At 42.8% G+C, this 22,071-nt stretch overlaps 2 protein-coding genes across 2 annotated transcripts in view; both read right to left on the bottom strand.

Annotated features, from left to right (window-relative positions):
• Nucleotides 1-352: 352 nt before the first annotated feature.
• LOC133967883 (noelin-3-like) lies at nucleotides 353-12,412 on the bottom strand. Its single transcript, XM_062403577.1, has 6 exons — nucleotides 12,142-12,412; nucleotides 9,066-9,209; nucleotides 7,744-7,899; nucleotides 6,092-6,311; nucleotides 4,440-4,546; nucleotides 353-2,790 (listed from the first exon to the last, which is right to left on the bottom strand). The coding sequence occupies exons 1-6, from the start codon at nucleotides 12,208-12,210 to the stop codon at nucleotides 2,113-2,115; spliced, it is 1,374 nt and encodes a 457-aa protein (XP_062259561.1). The 5' UTR covers nucleotides 12,211-12,412; the 3' UTR covers nucleotides 353-2,112.
• A 5,323-nt stretch (nucleotides 12,413-17,735) lies between these two features.
• Nucleotides 17,736-22,071, bottom strand: part of LOC133968924 (collagen alpha-1(XI) chain-like) — a 74,479-nt gene continuing 70,143 nt past the window's right edge. Inside the window, exons 61-67 of the mRNA XM_062405182.1 lie at nucleotides 21,998-22,033; nucleotides 21,822-21,875; nucleotides 21,317-21,578; nucleotides 20,512-20,624; nucleotides 20,302-20,370; nucleotides 19,790-20,023; nucleotides 17,736-19,060 (exon numbers count right to left, since the gene is read on the bottom strand). Of these exons, the coding sequence (XP_062261166.1) occupies nucleotides 18,914-19,060; nucleotides 19,790-20,023; nucleotides 20,302-20,370; nucleotides 20,512-20,624; nucleotides 21,317-21,578; nucleotides 21,822-21,875; nucleotides 21,998-22,033 (915 nt within the window). The 3' untranslated portion in view covers nucleotides 17,736-18,913. The remainder of the gene's footprint in view (nucleotides 19,061-19,789; nucleotides 20,024-20,301; nucleotides 20,371-20,511; nucleotides 20,625-21,316; nucleotides 21,579-21,821; nucleotides 21,876-21,997; nucleotides 22,034-22,071) is intronic.

The raw sequence follows: 22,071 nt of genomic DNA, 5'->3' as shown, positions 1-22,071 counted from the left end.
TGACCTTTCAGACGCTTCCTGTCTGGCTGATCTGCATCGATCTGACCCGGAGGTGAGCTTCAACATGGAGTCTGTCAGTTGGATGCCAGCAGCGTGTGTGTGTGTGTGTGTGTGTGTGTGTGTGTGTAGTAAAGAAATGATTGTTCCAACACTGTGAGTTACCTCTTGGCATGGAGCAGTTGATGGCTGAAAAAGAGCTCAGGGCCAAACACACACAGTAATCTCAACTCATCATTTTGTTTGTTATTATTTAGAATCCATAAATGTTGTTAACGATATTCAGTTAATTCTTTTTAACATCGCCCAACGAAAGTCTCAGTTTATAAAAGATTTTATTTCTTTAATACCCACCAGTTATTAATAAGTAAAATTCACTTTGATATATTAAGTAAAACTTCATCTGATCACATGGTCACAAATTTACAAATCAGGCTTCGTTCACGATTACAAATGATTTGTTGAGTCCTTTTCACTAAAGAACATCAGAACACAGTATTTCCATGGGCTCACTGTACAGAACAGAAGTGCATCACAGGTCCAATCAATACAGTGCAGCTGAAAGTTACAATCAATAATCAAAAGCCGACGCACAAACCAGAGCACGAAGCTTCCATGAGTCCTCCGGTACAAAGTGTGTGTGGACGCTGGCTCTCCCTCACAGAGAGTCACCAGGAAACAAAGCACAGGAACAAACACACACGTCCTAAAAAGCCTCAGGAAACGACAACAGAAGAATAACTTTATAATTGTAATAACTTTATTTGTGTGGCACTTATCTGATCAAGGTTACAATGTGCTTCCCAAAAAACGATAAGTAAAAGAAATAGATGTCAGTCACGTATCAGGTTCAGGTTTCAGAGGACAAAGGAGTAACTCTCTCTCTTTGTGGCTCAGAAGTTTTAATGGGCTCACGCCGGTTTAAAGTCAAATGAAATGATGCAACACAACATGAACTCACTTTCGACACATTTCACGTTTTCCTTTCTTTCCTCTCGAGCGAGTGAACGTGCCGTCCCGAGAACACAAATACACACAGAGTGCCACTTTAATGAAAACAATGCTTTTATTTAATTGTTTTTAAAGTTACGTATAACTTCTCAGTTACACCAACAAATGTCCAGTGAGTTCCTCTACTGCTGGCTTTATAAATGGATCTCTGTCGTAGCTGGAGGGGAGGAGAGGGGGATGTTGTGCAAATACAAAAATACACAGATATACAGTTACAGTACAAATGCTATCGGGATAGCCAACATTCATGCACAAGAGCTGTTATCCTTGGGCTTAAAGAAGGTACTGCACTGAGTAAGGCATACAAACCGTCGCTGGAAATACAAAACAACATCTCAAAGTACTAATTAAAGGCAGCCCAGGTTCTCCGCATGTACTTTACATGTAGTACTCGCAGATGTCCTCTGACCTGCATGAATGAGAAATCTTTGTGAACACACACACAGCAAAAAGAAAAACAGCAAAGTACAATAACTACACAGGTTCATTACGGTTTAGCGTGTTCCTCGTTGTCTTGTAAAAGGTCAAGTGCAAAAAAATCCTCTGAGAGGAAAAGTGGAACGAGGCATTGAAAGCTAAATGGTGGCGGTGAAAGGCTGGAATAAACTGGCAGATAATGATGATGAGGAACAAATGGCGAAAAAGGGAAGAATGGAAACAAAATGAACAATTAGTGAACACGATTGAAAAACATGAATAAATTAAGTGGGGGATGAATAAAAAATGTGAATCCTGGATGAGAGAACCATTAAAAATACGACGGCTTCACTTCATGGAAAAGCTTTCACTTCATAGACAAAAGGGAAACGGTAGAAATCATCGGCGGTTCAGTCATTCTAAAACTTTGCAAAGTAAAAGGGCAATTATTGAGTCCAAATATATCTCCTGCAGAATGTTCCACTAAGTGCAAAATGACAAATTAGTTGGAGAATATTTTCAACCTCACGGTGTGAACACAGAGAAGCAGATCGACGACGCTAAGTTAACTTCCCCCAAACTAAATCAGAGAAATAAAATAACTTAGCAAATAAATCAAATTCATCAGAACATTCAGGTGAGACCTTCAATTCACTCGCTTCCTTCACGTGTGTGTGTTTCCTCCGCTTAAGAGTCGTCCTCCGTTTTAATGATGTGGAAAAGTGTGACATTGAACAGGACCTGGTGGCCGTTGTTCCAGCCGTACAGGGTGCGGTCCCGGGCGTTGTAGTCCAGCATGGACATGTGGAAGTACTGGTTGTGAAAGGGGATGTCTGTGTACTCGTACGTGGACGTCTTGGTGGAGTAGGCGTAGTACACCTTGGCGCCCGTGAGGTGGGAGTTAGTGATGTAGAGCGTCCCGCAGATCATGAAGGACTCGCCGGCGTTCCTCTTGGAGTACTCCGTGTTCCACGTGTTGAGGATCTGCAGCGTGTCGGGGTTCAGCTGGCTGACCACGATGTTCCCGGCGTTCTGGTTGGTGGCGTACACGGCCCACAGGCCCAGCTCGTCCGCCATGAGGTCGATGTCGGAGAAGCCCCCCCACGTGTAGGGGTACACGTTGTGGAAGCCCGCCGACTCCAGGGCCCTCTGCGTGACCACGCGGCCCGTCTCGAAGCTGTAGCGCACCACGATGTTGCTCTGCATCTTGTTGTAGTACAGCGAGCCGTTGTACACCACGTGGTTGGTCCCGGCCCATTTGAAAGGAAGGTTGTATGTTCTCGACTCGACTCCCGCCACGAAATCGTCGAGGGACTTAAACTCTTTGACGATCTTGTTGTTGGTGTAGCTGTCCATGTACCAGACCTGTGGACCAATGAACACAGAGAATGATCCTGTGAGTTTCTGTTACAGGAAACAACAGGTGGTTGGTCCGAGGTCAAACTCCAAGAGACTGTATCTTTAATCTTTCAGTTAGTTAATAAAAACATGATAAATATATGATATGTGCCGGAAAAACAAATATGAAAGAAAAATTAAAAGCAGATGGCAGAAAACAGGAGCAGCAGCCGACCAATTTATGAAATATAATATGAATAACAATATTTAAAAAGTGAACATTTCTTGGAAGATAACTAGATAATGATGTAGAAAAGATCACTGCAACTAAAGAAAGGCTATTTAACTCCCCGTGGAAATAAGAGGATTATTTTTGAATTCATAATATCAAAATGCAGCAAGTAGGATAAACAATGATTCAAGTATTTGAGATACAAGTGTTTGTGAGTTTCTTTGTCTTCAAGTTTACACAAAAACCACAAAAACAAAACTTGTTAGGTGGACACGGGCCAAGGAAAATAGAAAACAATTCACTTGATTTTCAAAAATCCAGGCATATTAGGAAGACTAGACGATAGATATTCTCATCTATGCTTCCATTTAAAAAAAAACAAAAGGAATCTAATTATTTTACAGAATTCCTAATGATGATTAAAGTTGTATTTTAATCACCCAAAGATTCTTCTGTTCCCCTCATGACTCCCCACGGTGTTCTTTCACTACATTATTACAGCTCAGAACATCAGGACCAGACACCGTGGTGATAATTGGAGTTAAAAATATTCTTTTAAGACACAAATAATTCATACTGTGTTAAATAGTTCTCTATGAATATAAATGCAACACTTCAGTCACGCAGAGATTATTAAACATGAACTACTTCTCCGCTCTCTCTGAGTATTTTATTCATCACTAGACATTGATACCAACTCCATACTAAAGATATATTGAAGTTATTACAGCACAAACCTTAGATTCATATTTTAAATGTAATTGATAGCTATTCCTTTTAGGTGCTGCAGTTGCTATGAACAAGTTCTTTATCAGATAACGGAAGAAGATTGTTGCTGGTTTTGTTTTCAAAACACTGAAACACTGCGTGATACAAACAGAAAAAGTTCAAAGAAAATTTAGAACAGACATGTGAAAAGCTTTTACTGCACGAAAAGAAAATAAAAGCTTTTTTCTTTCAACCTGAAGAGCAACTGGCTCCTTGTGAAAATGGCTCTCGACCTCTGCAGCTTGAGATTATACAGGAAACTGCTTTTTACACAGATTATTTGAATGCACCGTGATTAAAACCCCAAGACTTCTTCCCCAGGGTGACGCCCTCCTCATTTCTGTGCCTCCTATTTGCATGTTCAATTTTTTACAAAAGCAGTTAACTGTCAACTTGGTTTTTAAATAAGTAAACACTTTTAAAGACGCGTCACCGTTAAAAGGCTCAGTATTAATGTGTCTCGCTGCTGGAGGATATATCAGCTATGATCGAGACGCTGCGCCAAGTAGCACAAAGTGCAGTAGCTTTGGTTTTCAGTGTTATTGATTGGTTATTTCACATTGGGCTCCAAGCAAAAAACAACATGTCTTCCCTCTCTAAGCTACAGGAGGGAAGCTGTTCTACGTGCGTCAGTAAACACGACTGTAAGATAAAGAAAAGCCCATCAGGGTCTCACCCGGTTGTTTTTGGGAGACGCCTGCGGGTCGGTCATCCAGGCTCCGAATCTGGTCCCCGATGTTTTCACCGTCAGCGGCCCGGTGATCTTCATTAGCTTCCCGCATGCTGTGAACACATCACACAGCTTTCAGGTCACACACAGCTCAAACTTCTCCCTCCCCACATGATGCAACTGCAGCCAATGTTGTGATGTGGCTTCTGGAATAAATATCAAAAGCACCGGAGTGATTTAATCTGTCAGTGGTCGATTTCACAAAACCAGAGAAATAAAAGTTAAAGGTTTTTTTGGGGGGTTCTGTGTGAAAGCATCTCTGCATGAATGAAATACAGAGGATGAGAAGAAAATCTGCCAAAACACAACGACCTGTAAATTAGCTTCTCGTGAGTCAAAGCTGGTTTAACACATTTATCTCACATGGTTTAATATCATCATCTAATTGTTCCAGATGACAGTAGATTGGAACTTGAGAGATAAGTGCAAGTATTTAACAGCTTTGTTTACATAATCATTTAGAACTCAGGAAGATTTCCAGCCACTTTCCATTAGCATTCACGTTAGCTACATGCGCAGACACTTTGACAGGTCCCATCCATGTTGATACCCCGGCAGCTGGCAGGTTGGAGCTGCAGTTACACAAACCGTCATCAGAGGCAAAGCTGCTCCGGGGGCAGAACTGATCTAATTAGCTGAGTTCACTGTCGATGGCTGGAGCAAAGAAAACCGCAGCTTTTAGGTGCCCGGTCATAACAATAATAAGAATTTATATGGCGCTTTCTAAAATGCACTTTCCAAAGGGCTGCATAAGACAACAATAACACATATAACTCAAAAATTATCAGATTTAAAAGAAAAGAGTTATTCAAATTAGTTCATTAATTCATATTCAAAAAAAGAAAGTGAAAAGGAAATGTAACATCAAGTAAAATCAAGAGACTATCTGATAAAAGGGCCTTTAAAGAATCTAGTGAGTCAGCTGACTTCATTTCCTCGGTTAGATTGTTCCAGAGCCTCGGCCCTGACTGCAAAAACTCGGTCCCCTTTAGTTTTGAACTCAGTGTCTGGAACAGATAAGAGACCTCTGCCTCAGGATCGGAAGGTAAGAGACTGAAAGGTCCAATGTACTCTAAAGTAAGAATCTTAAAACTGATCATTGAGATCTTACAATCAATTATATGAGATGTTGGGAGCCGGTTTAAAGAGGCTTTAACAGGAGTAAGGGGATCACGGCAGCTGAGTGCTGATGCAATGACGTGGAAGCAGGCAGGAAAGTCACTGTGTCTTTAAAAGTTAAAATAGAAGTTGTTGAAATATATCTAAGATTGATGGTGACAGGACTGATATGTTCCCCCAGGGCACCAATAGATGGCAGGATTTGATTCGCTCTAGGGGATTTCTAGTTTAACATCCAGTTTTTAACATCATTAGGAAAGACATGAGGTGAGCTCAGCATTCCAGCTTCTGTGGGTCTTACAGGCAAGTACATCAGCATATCATCAGCCTAACAATTGAGAGAGTATCCAATCAGGAGCATGTATAAAGAAAATAACTTGGTCCCAGGGCAGACCCATGTGGTACACCATACTTAACGGTAAGTTGTCCACTGAGACACAGAACCTCCTATATGACAGTTATGATTTCTCCAGACTTACTGAGTTTGTTCATACAGTTACGAAGCCGGTTCTCCAGGTTCAGGACCCTCTTCTGCAGCTCATCGTAGTCGTAGGCTCCCATCTCCTCCTGGATTCCCATCAACACAGCCGACAGGTTCCTGATCTCCTCTTTGAACAGGGAGATGAGCTTCGTGTCTGTCTTGTATTGCTCCAGAACAGGGATCAGCGGCTGCAGGGCCTCCATCTTCCCCTTCAGCTCCTAGACAAAATAACAGCAAAGTGAAAAATAGATACCTGTCTGAACAAAGTTCTGTCTGGAAGAAGAAGTGTTTGTTTTGAATGCAGCAGGAGGTTTTACTGTAATTGAACCAGCGTCTTCAACTGAGGAGGAAAGTGTTGTCTCCTCCCGACTGGCAGCGGTTTTCACTTGAGTGAGAAAAGTGTCTTAGACTCAGATCAATACCAAAAATACAGAAATCTTCTTATGGCAGCGAGTCAATAAACAATTTCAATTGATTTTGCACAAATGACGACTTTTTGTCCACACCTTGCTGACGGATTATTATTGTTTTTACCAGACTTAAGGTGGAAAAGGAATTATATGGATTTTCTTTCACGTTATTGTAAAACAAATAAAAATAACACCATAACATTGACAGCAGCAAATGTGCATATTAAAACCTTATTACTGGTTCTTTTGCTGCTGTTGAAAACCAAACCATTTTCACTGATGATTATAGCTACAATTATTACTGTAATTACTCCTATTGTTGTTGTGTAAGGGCAATGTCAATTATACAATGTAAATTCATGTGGAAGTCATCGCTCCTCTTTGAAAATATTTCCACAATTGTTCACAGTGGAAATTACCTTCACCATCTTGGAATTACTGAAATTGTCCATCACCATCAATTTAGCAATTTATTTAAAAATAATACACAATCAGAATCTTCCTAGTTTGTGATTATCATGACAGATCAATCTATTTGAGAGAAAACCTCACTGTAAACATGGTGTTGTTGAGGAATAAACCTAATTAACTCTTATTCTTTCCAACCCATTTCAACTATGCTGCTGGGTCACCACTGTGTATTGCATTTTGTTATTCATCAACAACAAGAAAAACAAAGAAATAAACATAAATAGTCCCCTGATGAAACCACAATCACATTCACTAGATGACGATTTTAATTTGGATCTGTTCCAAGATGTACACCCTTATATCCACACCAAATTGAATGGGTTCTTCCCTGACCCATAGCACACCCGTCCACTAAGCTTCCTGGTAATCCTCACAGCAGTTTTTCTCTAATGATGCTAACAATTGAATAAACAAGATGGAAACCTTCTCCTCCTCCTCGGTGAAGCTAATGAGACAATCAGAACAAATAAAAACCTAAACCCAGACAGATTCCTCTGCTTCCTGAGGGTTAAACAAACCGACTGGCTGCATGGACCAGTTAGTCTCACGGATGCACAGTCTTCAGTAAGTGTGATGGATTCTGTCTTCACAGCCTGTCCAGCTCCACAGACAAGCATGTCCTTGGCTGATCTGTGGTGGACCTGTATTGATCTTATCCAGAGTGAAAGTTGACAGGTTCAGAAGTTTCTCAGGCATCTTCAGGAGGGATGTTTTTCCCCCGTGATATTTCTCACAAGCTTCTCAACACGAAAATAAAAAAAGAATGTACCTGAAAGTTTCTGTTGACGAGCGTCTTCCTGTCCGACTCGATCTGCCGGAACTTTGACCGCAGCCCCTTGATCTGGCTCTCCATCCTCATGATGTACTGGAAGTCCCTCTGCGTGCGCAGGTTCAACACCTCGATCGACTGCGACATGTTCTGCACCTTTTTGAAAAGAGTCAAACAGCGCGGCATTGATTTCTCCGTCCGGCACCGGATTAAAATGTCCTCGGTGTTCAGCCGTCTGGGAGCCAAGCTGAGGTCCAGCGTCCAGAGGAATAAATCAACATTTTGACCTCGAGCGTGTTTGTCTGTCAGCGTCTAACTGTGATCAGAATGTTTGTCGCTTTCTCTCAGTATTTGAACATATGATTCACTTTATCAGATATAAACTGCTTGTTTTTTTCAATGATGAACGATAATCTGCTGCTTGAGAACACATTGATCTGACACTTTAGGTAAAGCTCACTAGAAATGTTGTCCTTTCTCTCTTTTCTCTTTCGACTATCACTGGAACCAGTCGAGTTATTGGAGCCCATCACTGGAAAAGTGGCCCAACACTCGCATTGTACTCTGAATACTTTCCCAGCTCTGGCAGCCGGATCCTCAAATGGCCTCACAGAAGCCCTGAAGCTGCATAGTACATTAGTGTCAAAAGGCCCCAGTGAATGACAGTGAACACCCTTCAGCGTAACACAGCTTAATGTAGGTTAGAGCGCTGCTTCCTCGTATGACGTTCTAATTGTTTGTGTTTGGATAATGCATCAAATCACTACCGTCACGGAGGGAAACAAAATAACAGGTGGAACTAAATGTGATGTTTGTGCCTCAAAATGCAATCTTGTCTGTTTTGTTTGGTCTGTTTCATGAAATCAATCGAGAATTCTTCCTTTTATGGTCGAAAAACAAATCACACAGATTCTTAAGAAGCCGAGTCGCCTTTCTGACAGAAATAACTTTCCCAATCAAATGCATAAAGCCTGATAATACCACAATGGCCTTGAATGGCTTGTGGCAAGACAACCTGGTGCCGCCCTGTTCTTTGAAGATGAGATGGAGAGCGCTCTCATCTTCACAAGCTGCCATTCGGCTGATGTCATTTATGTAATATATGCATTAGTAGAAAATAGGGTTATGGACCTGGCTGGGGCAATCTCTGCGAGGATTAGGGAAACTAAAGGGCCTGAACGACGATAGAAATCAATGTCATGTGTCCATGTGGATTCAGGTGGGCTGGTTGCTTGCAGTAAATATGCAGGAGTGTGTGTGGATGTGTGTGTGTGTGTGTTTGTGTGTGTTGTCAGAAGAGCGTGTGGCTGCCTGCGACGCACCTTCTCCAGGAGCTGGCGGAGCTGTCTCCCTTTGGCATCTCTGGAGCACAGATTCTGTTCAGGTGCCACCACCGTGCAGACACAACGGCCATCTGCATCCTGAGCTGAGCTGTACACCTGCCACCCCTCCTTTGGCCTGATGGTCTGCACACACAAGCACAGGCACGGCCGTAAGTTCACAGCACACACACGCACACACACGCACACACGCACACACTTCTACACAGAGACACACAAAATAAATCCAACTCTGAGGATAGCACAATCATGAAATTGCGACAACCGGTTGCTATACTTTTCTTATTTTCATCACACTGGTCTTCCATTCTTCAGCCCCTCCCCCAAGCTCCCACCAGCCACTTCGCCTGACTTATAAAACATCCGGGCTTTGACACAACAAAGTGCCCACAGTATACGGTCTCCAGTGAATTTCCTCTCCGACAATAAATTCGGTTTCCTGGCCCTGATGAATAACCCGAGAGTTGAAATTCCTCTGTTTCTCGTGGCCGGGCCTTCCGACGCCGTAACTGAATGTCCTGCCGCGGGAAACAGATAAACCTGATTTGTGGGAGCTTTTCCTGCTCTTTATTGCATTCAATATGCTCCGCAGCTCGGGCGCATAAAGTCTAAAGCACATAAAGTTATGCATCATAAGCCAATGCAGCAAAATGTAATGCAACAACATCAACCACTGTCAGGACCGAATGCAGTAAAAAACTACTTTTGCTCCAAATATTGATCAAATTGGCCCAAAGTGCCGGGAAAGCTGGAACCTGTCGGACACACAAACAGTATGAGTGTTTGAACAATACTTCTGTTCGCTGTCAGCCTGGGAAATTAACACAAGCCTGCAGCCAAACACTGGCAACCTTTGACTGCAGATGGTAAATCTGTCTGCACCACTCTCCTCTTTGGCAGACAACCTGATATCATTTGAATTTGGACTTCTCCATTCCATCTGTGGGGAGACTAACGTGCGGAACTTGTGAACGGCGACAGCCCGGCAGCGGCCTTTTGAAGCTGGCGGACCGAAGAATGGAAGTGCCCTGTTTAGAGTGCGGGCATTATTTCCTTCTCCCATTTATCCCTGCCTGTCGGCCGTGGCAGTTTAAAGAGCGTTTGGAATCAGCCATGAAAGATCCTGTCCCCTCTGAGCACGTCACGTCAAAGAGGAAGAGCAGCTTTGACTCATCGCTTTCACCTATTACACAGTTTATATCGTGAATTTGCAATTTTGTGTTTTGAGGAAAATGGTTGTTGAAATCATTCATCATCATTTGCAGTGCAGAATGTGATACTCCTTCTTATTATGTTTTTTGTTTTCTCACACTCGGATCGTGACTCCTCTACCTCATCTTCATCTTTCAACTTGATGAATAAAGAAATAAAGAATATACCTGCGATGCTATCAATCTCCTGCACTGTCATTCTGTTCCCAGAACATCTCTCTTATGTCCCTTTATCAGATTGTGAGAGAAAATTGTTTCTGGTATTATCAAAGCAAAGCAGAGACGATCTCTATCCACCTCCCCATTGGTTGCTGGTTACGTTTGTGATCTGGGGAATTAAAGTTTAATCGACTGATGGCCCTGATGCAATGTAATATAAAAAGAAGCCGAGGAAAAAGCTTTCAAAGTGGCTATAACAGTGTCACCTTTACAATGTCACCTCTTGTCTCTCTCACCTCTGGTCTTCTGTTCTCAGTTTGATATTCATGAAGAACAAAAGCGCAACGGAGCAGCAGAATAGAAAAAAAGTGACACTTGACTGAAACGTCATGGAGGTCACGTGGTGAATAACCAGGGAGACTAGATGCCTCAGTGCATCATGACTGTACCTGAATCTCTCTCATTGCATCATGGCTTAAGGGGATAAGAGAGGAAGAGGGAGAAAGAAAAACCTCCTCATCTTCCTCACTTTTCTTTGCAAGCGGCAGTTTCAATAATCGACTAAAGTTCTCTGTCTCCTTTGTCTCTTGAGTGACGCACATCCTCTCCTCTCCCCCCCCCCACTCGCACTTCTCCTCATATCAAAATGGATTTGTGGCACAGCCAAGCCAGATGCACTCTCTAGTTAGGAACTCTGCACAAATACTTTTTTCTCTCATTAAATAATCCAGACAGCTGGCTCCTCTTTTGTTTTAGCTGTTCATTAACACTTCAGTTTCAATTCAATTCAGTTTCTTGGAGTGCTCACTTAGCCCTGTGAACATCTCCTGTTTCCTTCCCTCCCAAAATAAATTAACGACATTTATTCTCGACAAAATTTTCAATCAGGGCGAAGTGATGCTATATGTGGGGGCTCAGCTTTGCAATCAATGCTCTGGCACAGGGGTTGTTCTGCCTGGGTGGGATGAACCTAATCGACTACCGCTCTTGTCCAAGTGGCTTGGTGATCTGCAAGCTGCTCCTCCTAATTTCTGATAATGCTCCCGAGTGCATATTGGGGGGGGAGGGGGGGCTCAAACTGGCAGCACACGATTCCTCTTAAAACATTTTAACAGCGTGAAGTAGAAAAACTGCAAGTCAGTTTTTACAGTCAGTATCATTAATGCGCTGCCGCCTCTTTTGACACTGTCTGAACTCTCCCTTAAAAAGTGACTTATATGCTTGGGCAGCTCCCCAGGATCAATATCAATGCACTGTGCTTGATGCAAGCAATAAACAGGAGTGCTGCTCCTCTTCCTGCACCGATGCTTCTGATTTCCTTTTATTATTTCACCTTATTTCCCCCCTACACATTTAGTGTCGGGTAAGGCTTGCACTGGAGTGTGCACCGCTTCTGGATACAAAAGCAAAGAAGCAGCCAAATATGCAAGAATAGCATGGAACCTGAAATGAGTCATTCTGTGTGCAGCGCTCCACCCAAACGAATCCCATCATCCCCACTGAGCTGAACTTTACAGCAGTGGTGTAACAGTGACAGGCTGGATGGAGTGTGTGTGTTTGTGTGTTCGTGTGTTTGTGTGTGTGTGTGTGTGTGTGTGTGTGTGTGTGTGTGTGTGTGTGTGCGTGTGTTTGTGTTTGTGTTTGTGTTTGTGTTTGTTGAGGGAGGAATGTAAAGTCATGGAACTCACCACTGACGGACAGTAACCGAACAGCAGCAGGAACAGCAGTGGGTTCAGCACCACGGACAGCGACCACATTATGCAGCCTGGTCCTGAATCCTGGTCCTGGTCTTAAACCTGGTCCTAAGCCTGATCCTGTTCCGGATTCTATCCTGGTGCTTAACCTGGTCCTGATCCTTGTCCTGGTCCTGGTCCTCCTCCTCCTCAGCCGCGGAGGGAACAAAACAATTTTTCACGCAAGTTTTTCCCCCCAGGCTCGAACTACCGCCACCACCACCGCCTCGTCCACCACCGCGTCCACTACACGCTGGTGAAAACCGAGGCTTCCTGAGGAGGAGGAGGCGGAGGAGGAAGAGGAGGAGGAGGAGGAGGAGGCGGAGGAGGCGGAGGAGGAGAAGGGACGCACATCCATCCACTCGTCCCCGTTACGCATGGCAGGTGGGCAGCGGGGGGAAGCATCGTCACTGCGCGAGGGAGGAAGAAAGTTTGTGAGCATGCAGCGAAATCAAAAAAAGACCCGAGCAGCGTCCAGGTCACAGGGAGACGTCTTATCCACGGATATGACATCATCCAGCTGCCTCGCTTGACTTCACTAATGAATCCTGCCTTGCTGTGTGTGTGTGTGTGTGTGTGTGTGTGTGTGTGTGTGTGTGTGTGTGTGTGTGTGTGTGTGTGTGTATGTGGCAGATGTGCGTGACAAAAGTTACATAGAATTCACCAGATGATGATATAACACCGCAGCGCTGCGGTGTTCGTGCACACGCAGAAATTGAACAAAACCTTATTTTACAGGATTTAATCAAAGTTGGATGATAAGTGTTTTTGGAGAACACATATTGATGCAATCGGTAAATATCTATTGGTAAATTCTGAAAACTGTTTCCCACCGGCAAACGTGTTGTGGTTTGTATGGAGGCCAACATGTGCCAAAAAGAAACCAGTAAACGTTATGTAAATAAAAAATGTACCTATGAAATATACAAATCAAAATTTTAAGTCCAAACCTAAGAGCAAAAGCTAAAGCTCCAATTGGTTGTTTGCATTGTGTTGGCAGGGGCCGGCTAATCAGAGTTCCCGCTTCTGTTGTGTGGGTGGGCTTTAATATCATGTTAATGTGCAGTCATGCTGAATTCTCCTTCTATTCATGTGAAAATAGAACGAGACACATTAGCTTCAGGTCAGTCACAACCAAAACAAAAAGAAAACCCATTTACCTCCATTGTACTGGGATGGAAACCAAAAAACCTTGACTAACAAAGTGAAACTTAGAAACAATGTAAGGTAAGTAAAAAAAATAAATCTTATCTTATATTATTTGAGTGAACTGTCTTCTAAGACCAGAGGAATGTAAAATATAAAACTGAAATTGTGCAAAGCTTTTTGAGGCTTGTATCATGTTCCTCTCAGCCCCAAACCAGCTCAATTAATATGACACAATGATTTCAATGCTAAAGGTAACTAAGATCTGGATTTAAATAAAGTGAATTCTGCACATTATTCATCAGAGTTCATCAGAGTTTATTCAGCTTTTTGCTCAAGCTACTTCACTTGAGCTGAGCTTTTACAAAAGACCATAAATAAACATTCAGACTATAAACATGTATCTTGTAAACCGGGACACGTTAGGAATCATTCGGCCTCAACTTCAGCACAGTAGTTTAACCTTTATTTGTTTGACTTTGACAAATGAAACCATTTAAGCTTTTTTCAATGAATATACAAACGACTAACAGAATATTATTCTGACAAAATCTTTATCCAATGATTCAGGCGAGTTCCAGGATCTTATCATATTATTCCTGGTCAGGTTTATGAATGTTTATTTGCAATATGAATAAATACCACATTCAGAAAATGTGATTCACACCGAACGAGTTGAAAGAGATTTCACAGAGTGAAGACTCAGATGCGGGTGAAGATTTCAAGGTAAATGCAGATATTGGGCGCTAAACTTTTTGAGGAGCACCTAAAACCTTCCGTAGATGTTTGTTGATCAGCGGGACAAAGGAGCATTTAAAATAGAATAACTTACTTTACAACACTGATCCTTCCTTCATGCAATATCGCTGCTCTCCATCTGTACCTCTGCATCGGTCTCCCACATACCCGACCAGACGCCCCTCACAGTTTGAAAACCACTGGTTATGGACGGAGACATCTGTCTTCTTCTCTGATATGGCCGAACTATTCCTCACCTAGAACCATCTCCTGACTCGGGGCCTGAGCCACAGGCTTCTGTCCTTGGGTTGACGTTCAGACTTTTTCCCAAGATGCTGATGCCTGTGAGCCAAAGTTTGTCCTCGACAGCAGGAGTCACCTTCATCCTCCACCCGCCAGCCGTCCACTTTGATATAAGAAGCCCTAAAGTCAGCAGATTGTTCTTTTTGTGTTTGTTTAGGTTTAATATATGTGCACTACAAGACGGTGCAAAGCTCTGGAGGATTAACAAGCCGGGGCACACATGGTTTCAGAGATCTGATGTGTGGTCAGACATTCAGCCTTTTCAGGGCGCTACAGGCAATACTGGACAGTATGAATAGGAGACATATGGGCTCCCGTATGCCTTCCTGATCGGCTTCTTCTCCGGCAACAACAGGAGCTTCGACTCGCTTTGTGGCTCATCCCGGCTCAAATTGGCGACAACACATGCTGAGCCCGGGGTATCTCTGTTGATATTTTCTTGTAGCACTTTAAAGTTCTTCTGAACTACAGAGAAAACAGTGTTGCCATAAAGGAGACACGAGTCAATACAAATGGTTTCAATCTGATAAACTATGTTGTTGTCTCTACAAGTTACCTTCATCTTCCTTTATCCAGGAACCTCCATCATCTCTCCGGTTGTGTCCCTTTAACAGGCGTTAAAGGGACACAATACTGATCTGAAGATATGATACAGATACTTGCTGGAGGCCAGTTTGAGATTTCTGACTTTGGACAACATGAATTAAATGAATTAAACCTGAAAACCGACTTTTAGAGATGTATTTATTACCCATGTCTCGGGACTGGTATTCAGCTGCAACATGCAACTTCACCACTAGATGTCACTTATTCCTACACACTCAACCTTTAAGTAGAAACACCATCTGCAATAAGAAGTAAGTGAAGAAAGGAAGTGCGTTGAAATATGTGTTTTTTTGTATTTTTTGTGTTGGTTGCATTTGAGGTTTCCTCCAATTTAAAACCATCATATTAAAGAGAATGTGAGACTTGGATAGTTCTTGTCCTCTGGCTTGATTCAGGCTGTGATACAGTCCGACCCTCGTGACCCGGGAAACGATTAAATGGGAAGAGAAGGACAGAACAGCGGAGGGAGAACTTAACATTTTCAAAGAATAGAAGAATAACCTCCTCCTCTCGTTTCTCCTGTTTTGGAATCAGATGCGACAGAAGCCCACGGCCGCTCTTAGATTCTGACAGAGTGTTCTGGGATCAGTTTGGGACGCGCTGGGTTATTGAAGTGGATAAGTTCATATATCATAAGTAAGCAGTCGAGCCACCGGCAGCATCCACCCATTGCTCTCCAGCCTCATTTTCTCTCACTTGTTTGGACTCTGCACCACGACAACATGTTGTTCTGAGAAACAGGTGGCTGGGTAATAATCTAAAAACAAGACAAAACCGTCGGGCTCGCAAACTTAGTGATGAGTCATCACCATATGTGCTTTACTGACCGAACATGGCGACGACAGCATGCAGGTTTAACAAGTACACGCAGAGATCTACCAACAGATGCAATGATTCATACGGTGGAATGAAAACATTTCTACCAGACCTCGTGAAAGTCAAAATGTTTCTCATGTGTATGTTAAAAGTATTTCTTATATCTTTATCTTTTATTGTGAATAGTTTGCAAAACACAGGAAATAGAGATTCATCTTTTAACTGGATTTTTGAAATACTTCTGCTTACCAGTCAAATTTGAAATACATAAGTTTGTCCACACACAAATAATATATAGAGTGCAGACTTTAAAAGGGATCTAGATTATTTTGTTATATTTTGTCATAATCATCGTATAGTTCTCGATTTCTGGCAAACATGTTTTGTAAGATTTCTGTGACCTTGACCTTTGACAAAAGGGTTTTTGTTTCAGACACAATTCATACCAGGCAATGAAATATCACATTCACTGAAATGGGTAGCACGTGGGGTCACAGTGACCTTGAACTTTGACCTCTCCCCCGGCTGCAGCTGGATCCTCTCACAGCTGTTACTGGTGTGGAGGCAGACAAAGTGAACCAGATTAGTTGAAACCGGCAGAACTACTGAGACAAATTGTTTGTTTTGAAGACGAGTCGAATGGTGTCGCCCCTGTGTACAAAGTTTATGTTGTGAGTCGCCCGTCGTTGTCCTTTGTTTCCCAAAAACACACTCTGCTCCAAGGATCTCCTGACAAGTTGACATTAGGCAAGGGTACATAAATATTTAACGGTGGGCAATGGTCTGTTGTTGCTTTTGACACTCTACTAACATTTTATTGGAGCATAAAGTCTGCCATCACATGTTTTATGTACTTGGCAAACCAGAGAGGATGTGTCGAGTGACACTGTTAATCAAGCGGTGGTCAGAGACGTTTGGAAACTAAAGAGCTTTTTTGCGTTGACAGAGTCGTGTCATTGACGACAACAACAACAACAACAACAACAAAACGGTTAAAAGCCAAAACTCTGCTTGAAAAATAATAACAGGCTACAGCTCTCTTATCTGCCGACCGAAAAACAAAACGATTAACCAAACCTAAAACCAAACCGTAGAACCGTGGCTGCAGCTTTTACAGATAAAATCCCTCACGTCTTTTTGCTTTAACCGTTTTCAACATGATGGAAAGTCACACTTCATTTATTTTGTAAAGATCGGATGTGTCTGCATGCTTCACTATCAAATCATTTACTTAAGTGCTTTTGGTGGATAGACATACAGAAGTGACTGGTGCTGTCAGTTGCTCACCACTCACACACACAACACAACATTTTGGAACGCGGCCCCTTGAAGCTCCTTCACAGAACATCGACGATGTGCACTTCTCTAAGCGACAGTAGCACTTTGGAGTGAGTTTGTGTGACATGTGGTTTTGATTAAAGTGCAATTAGGAAGCGTCACAGCCTGGGGAGTGTTGTCAAGCAGTGTCGACACACACACATGATTCACCATCATCATAAACTGTCTGAATACATCCGTTATAGTGAAGTGATTCCCTGATAAAGGATCGGGTGTAAGTGAATGCAAACCAGTGTGCATTGGGCAAAGCACCAAAACATTTATTTCAGTTGTACATAGGTTGTAAACATAGTGTAATTACACAGGTTGGAAAGCGGCTCTGGAGTCTGAGCTGGCCTCGCTGTGAGCTCAGGAGGCGGAGATGCACCCAGATCTTGATCAAAGCCAAATCTGAGTCAGGGGGGAGGAGAGGGGAGGAGATCACAGCCCCTGGGCCTCAGCACAATCACTCACAGGAGCCCAAACAAGTGGGACAGCTAATCTTCCTAATTTAAATTATCATTGCGGAGGAAAGTAATATACGTAGAAAACGGAGGGCGGCGCAGAATCACAAAAAGAGCACGAATCATTTCTACACCAACAATACAGACGTTCAACCCGACGATGTTTCAGAATCCAGTTTTAATATTTTTAGAATGAACAATTCAAGGCACATGAAAACAATTTGTTCATAGTTACAAAGAAGAAAAATCAACAGAGCCTGTTGAGAATTTGTAAAAAAAAAAAAAAACACAACTGGATGAATTTAACTACACAAAAATGTTTTTTTTCTTTGTTAGTTAGTCACCACAAATAATGTTCAAACCTGATTTTGTTTCCAAGATATAATGACGAGGGGCGAGGAGCCGAACCTCTCCACATTTTGAAAAGAAACGGAGGTCAAACATCCGGGTGAATAAAGTCTGTCTGGAAGAATAAGCCCTTTCTTACAATATTTATATTACTATCTCATCTTATTATTATGGCTTAATTTCCTAATGGACATACCTACTGGTATGACATGAAAAAAAAGACAAAAATGATTTTAGAGTTAAGTGTCGTGTTCCAGTTTTGTTTGTTATCATACAAGTCAAATAATGAAAGTTATGTTATTTACAAAAGGATTATTTTATACTTACAAATTAAAGCTTTTGTCAAATCACGTCATGAATGTACGACTTTCTCGAATTTGTTCTTAACAAACATCAAATATATTTATTCTAATATAGTTAACCAAATATTTACTGGGGCACATGCAAGTTTTTAAGGAGTGGATTCGGAAAGGAACAATATTGTACAAAATAATAATAATAATTACAGTTTTATCAAAAAGCACTTTTTTGTAGCACCTGGAGCGTTTTGTGATTCTGCACAAAAGCACCTCTGTGGTTGTGTTCAGAGCAGCACCTGGAGCGTCCAGAGAGGGAGGCCTGGTGGTGGGGGGGGAAGGACGAGGGAGGTGGGGGCCTGGGGGGATTGGATCCTCTCTCTGTTGCTGAAAGTGCGCCACTGTCCGCCACGGCATCAAATGCCCGTTTTCCTGATGTCACTCAAAGTCATGTGATTCTGGCCCTACAAGGGCGAGGAGCAGTTTCCCCTGGTCAGCGCCTTCATGACAGGGCCTGGGGGGGAGGGGGGGATGGGGGGGCACACTTCTTCTCCGGGCTTGAGTGGATCTTCTCGGCAACAAAAGAAAAACACAGGTTTTTTGCTTCGCGGGGAGAGAAGGTAAAGAGGATGTCGGGTCTCAGCATGTGGGTGTTGACGTGGCCCTGTCCTTCAGCGGGAGAAGGGGGCGTGTCTAGCCGAGGAAACACACGGGGCCGACCTCGAAGCCGAACCTCTGGTTGGAGTCCCCAAAGTCGTTCAGCATGACGTCAATGACGGGCAACTGGTCGATGCGAGGAGTGTTGATCTCCAGCACTGACCTCGAGTAGCCCTGCTTCAGCTGGGGACACGAAGGACACATGAGGACACATTTAGAGAAGTGCTCCGGCAATGTTTAAGGGAACATGCATAGAACATGTTTTACAATGATTCAGCCATGACCTTAAAAAAAACAGGTATAGGAAACGAATGGATCTAAAGACAGGTATTCATTTCTAGTGTTTGAATGAGTATAGGAATTGGGCACTGGAAAACTGTGAGTCACTTTTTAAGTAATTAAAGTATGTGTCAGTTAAAATAAATTAAAGACGAAACACATCTTTCTTTCTTAATTTTTGTAAAATGTAAGAAAAAATTGTCCTAAACATCAATTAATTAACAAAAAATTAAATATTTTGTCTTCCATTTGGGCTGCAACTGTACTTATTCAATTTCTATATTTTAGTTTGTGATTAATTTACTGTCCCCAGAGTCAATTATTCTATTTGACTGAAATTCTGAATTTGCAAAGTGTGAATATTTGGTAAATTTCTTTAAAAACTGCAGTGAATCAATCGGTTTTAATCGTCTCAGACTCTCTTTCCAACTTACAAACCATTAAATAGAGCATCAAACAGGTTCAGCTGGTAAAAATTGGCCAGATTCTTCCTTTTGTTTTTATTGTCTCTCTACGTGTATGAATGATATTTTTGGTGGCATTTCTCCACATATTTGTGAGGATTAACAGGATTTCACAGGATACAGATACACAGTTTAACTGCAGAGAGAACTTCAGTGAATCCAAGTTTACCGAGCAGCCGTCCGTCAGCGGCTTGATGAAGGGGTTATTGTCGTAGGACATCTCCTCGTCGTTGGAGCCCAGGAAGCGCAGCGCCTTGTCGTAGTTGTCGGCGCCGGCGTCGTACCAGGCCACGGACTGATGGCAGATGTAAGTGAAGTTCTGCCGTGCGGAGGAGCTGAGCAGCTTCAGGAAGGTCATCTGCACCGTGTTGATGGTGTTTTCTGACACGTCCACGTAGTTCAACTGGGGACGGATACAAAGAGACGGTGAAAAATACGAAAAAGAAAGAGAGAGCGGTGGTAAGGAAAGAATCAGATAGAGGATAAATGAGAGGATGTAGCGAGGGAAGGTTGAAAGAAAGGTCAGAGTGGAGGAAAGAGGGATGAAGGCATGATCAAAAGGGTAAAGGAAGGAGAAGTATGACTGAGGAGGAGGAGGATCGGTGGGAGAGAGAAAAATGGAAAAATTATCCAAAGTGGACCAGAGTGTCGGAAAATAAGAAGTCGTCGGTGTTCACTCACAATTTTGCCTCGTTTAAATTCACTGAACCATGAACCTGGAGACTCCTTGGGCCAGTTGGATATTCTGACCTAACAACACGGAACAAAAGACTTGAATTCCTGCTGTGCAGAGATCTTTCAACTTTTCACAGAATCCAGAGAGCAAAAAAACAGCAGATCAGAAATATTGGTTCTGTTTCAGACAGGTGTCGACAGAAGCCTTTCACTCACTCCTGTGGATTTCTTATCTGGGTAGATGCACGTTTCTCCTCCTGCTGTGAAGTTGCAGAGCACTTTGATGGCGTCCCCTATGCAGCCCTGGTTTGGATCGATCCAGTATTCACCTGGGAAAGAAGACGCAGCCATGAGACGCGGACAAAAGGCGGAAAGCCGAGGCTGCTGCTGTTCAATTCTCACATCGTCTTCCTTCACAAGATCACTCAACCTTCAGAAATAGACAGGTGTGCTTTGTATTTCAGGTTTGACACAAACCATGAAGGAGAGTGTGAACAGCTGAGGCTCCAACTTTGGTTTAGAGTCGTTTAGTTGATTGTTATTGAGATCATCAACGATCTGTATTCTTGTTCATGACTAGAAGTTCCTTCACATGGAAGATGATATAAACACACGTGTGTAGACACAGGTCACCTTCATCCTGAGATTCCTCCTGGTGCAGAACTGAAGACTTTTCCCTGAAACTTATGTGCATGTGAGAGAAGAAGCGAGCTGTGGTGCCTCGTGAGTTATGTCCGTTTCCACATGTAGACGATATATGATAAACTCTGTGCACTGGGTCGATTTGGTTCTTGAATAACGACCATAGACCCACCGCTGTATTAAAGGGTCTCCACTGAAAGTCATTGTCTCTTGTGTCTGATTTCAACCTTTTCCATCACCTCCATGAAATATGTCACAGTCATTGATTCAAATATGATTAACAAGCAGCGGTTTTGAGTGGATAAATCATTTGCTACATGCCAAACAAGCTGGACATTGAGAGGACACTGGTTAGAGGTGGTGATGGTCGCCATTTTACCGTCTGGGAAGTCGGGCTGACTGAGGTGCAGGTCGTTGCAGGTCCTGGCAGGATTGTCCTGGGTGCCCATCGGGAACTTCATGCGCTCGATGTCTTGTTTGAGGTTGTTGAGGGATCCGAAGACGTCCTCCATTCCCTCCATGCCCACGCCGTCCACGCCGTAGTCAGACAGCGCCTCGTCTCCCTGCATGTCCGCCTGTCGCCGCGTCTTTCTGGAAGAGTGCTGCATGGGCAGCGGCTGGATGATGTCACCAGGTGGACCCTGAAGCGCAAAGGTGAAAGGTCAAGAACATTCAAAGAGATGTTTTTTTTTGTGCATGGATTGTTTTTGTCAATTTCATGATCAGTTAATCTGCCAATTGTTTTCTTACAAAATCAATTCCTAGACTAGACACTTCTTTATTGTTAATAATTCATGATTGATGATGATTTATGATTTATGATTAAGTATTTTCTGATCCCATTATCATTGTTGCACATTAAGATGATTGAACAGGAAACCTACTGGAGGTCCAGGAGCTCCAATCAGTCCAGTGTCTCCCTTCTGACCAGTTGAACCCTGACAAAATAAAACACAACATATATCAAATATCATTGACACAATCACAAAGGGAACAGATTCTTACACCCATTTCCAGATTCATGATCAAAAACAGTGAAAATGACAGAAAGTTGACTTACAGATGATCCCTTTGATCCCTTCTGGCCTTGAGAGCCCTGTGTACAGAGAAACATGAACACATGAGAAACAGCCG

Source organism: Platichthys flesus, chromosome 14 (genome assembly GCF_949316205.1).
Source record: "Platichthys flesus chromosome 14, fPlaFle2.1, whole genome shotgun sequence".
In the NCBI taxonomy this organism is placed as follows: Eukaryota; Metazoa; Chordata; class Actinopteri; order Pleuronectiformes; family Pleuronectidae; genus Platichthys; species Platichthys flesus.
Note: the sequence above shows the minus strand (reverse complement) of the source record. Positions and strands in the feature narration are given on the sequence as shown.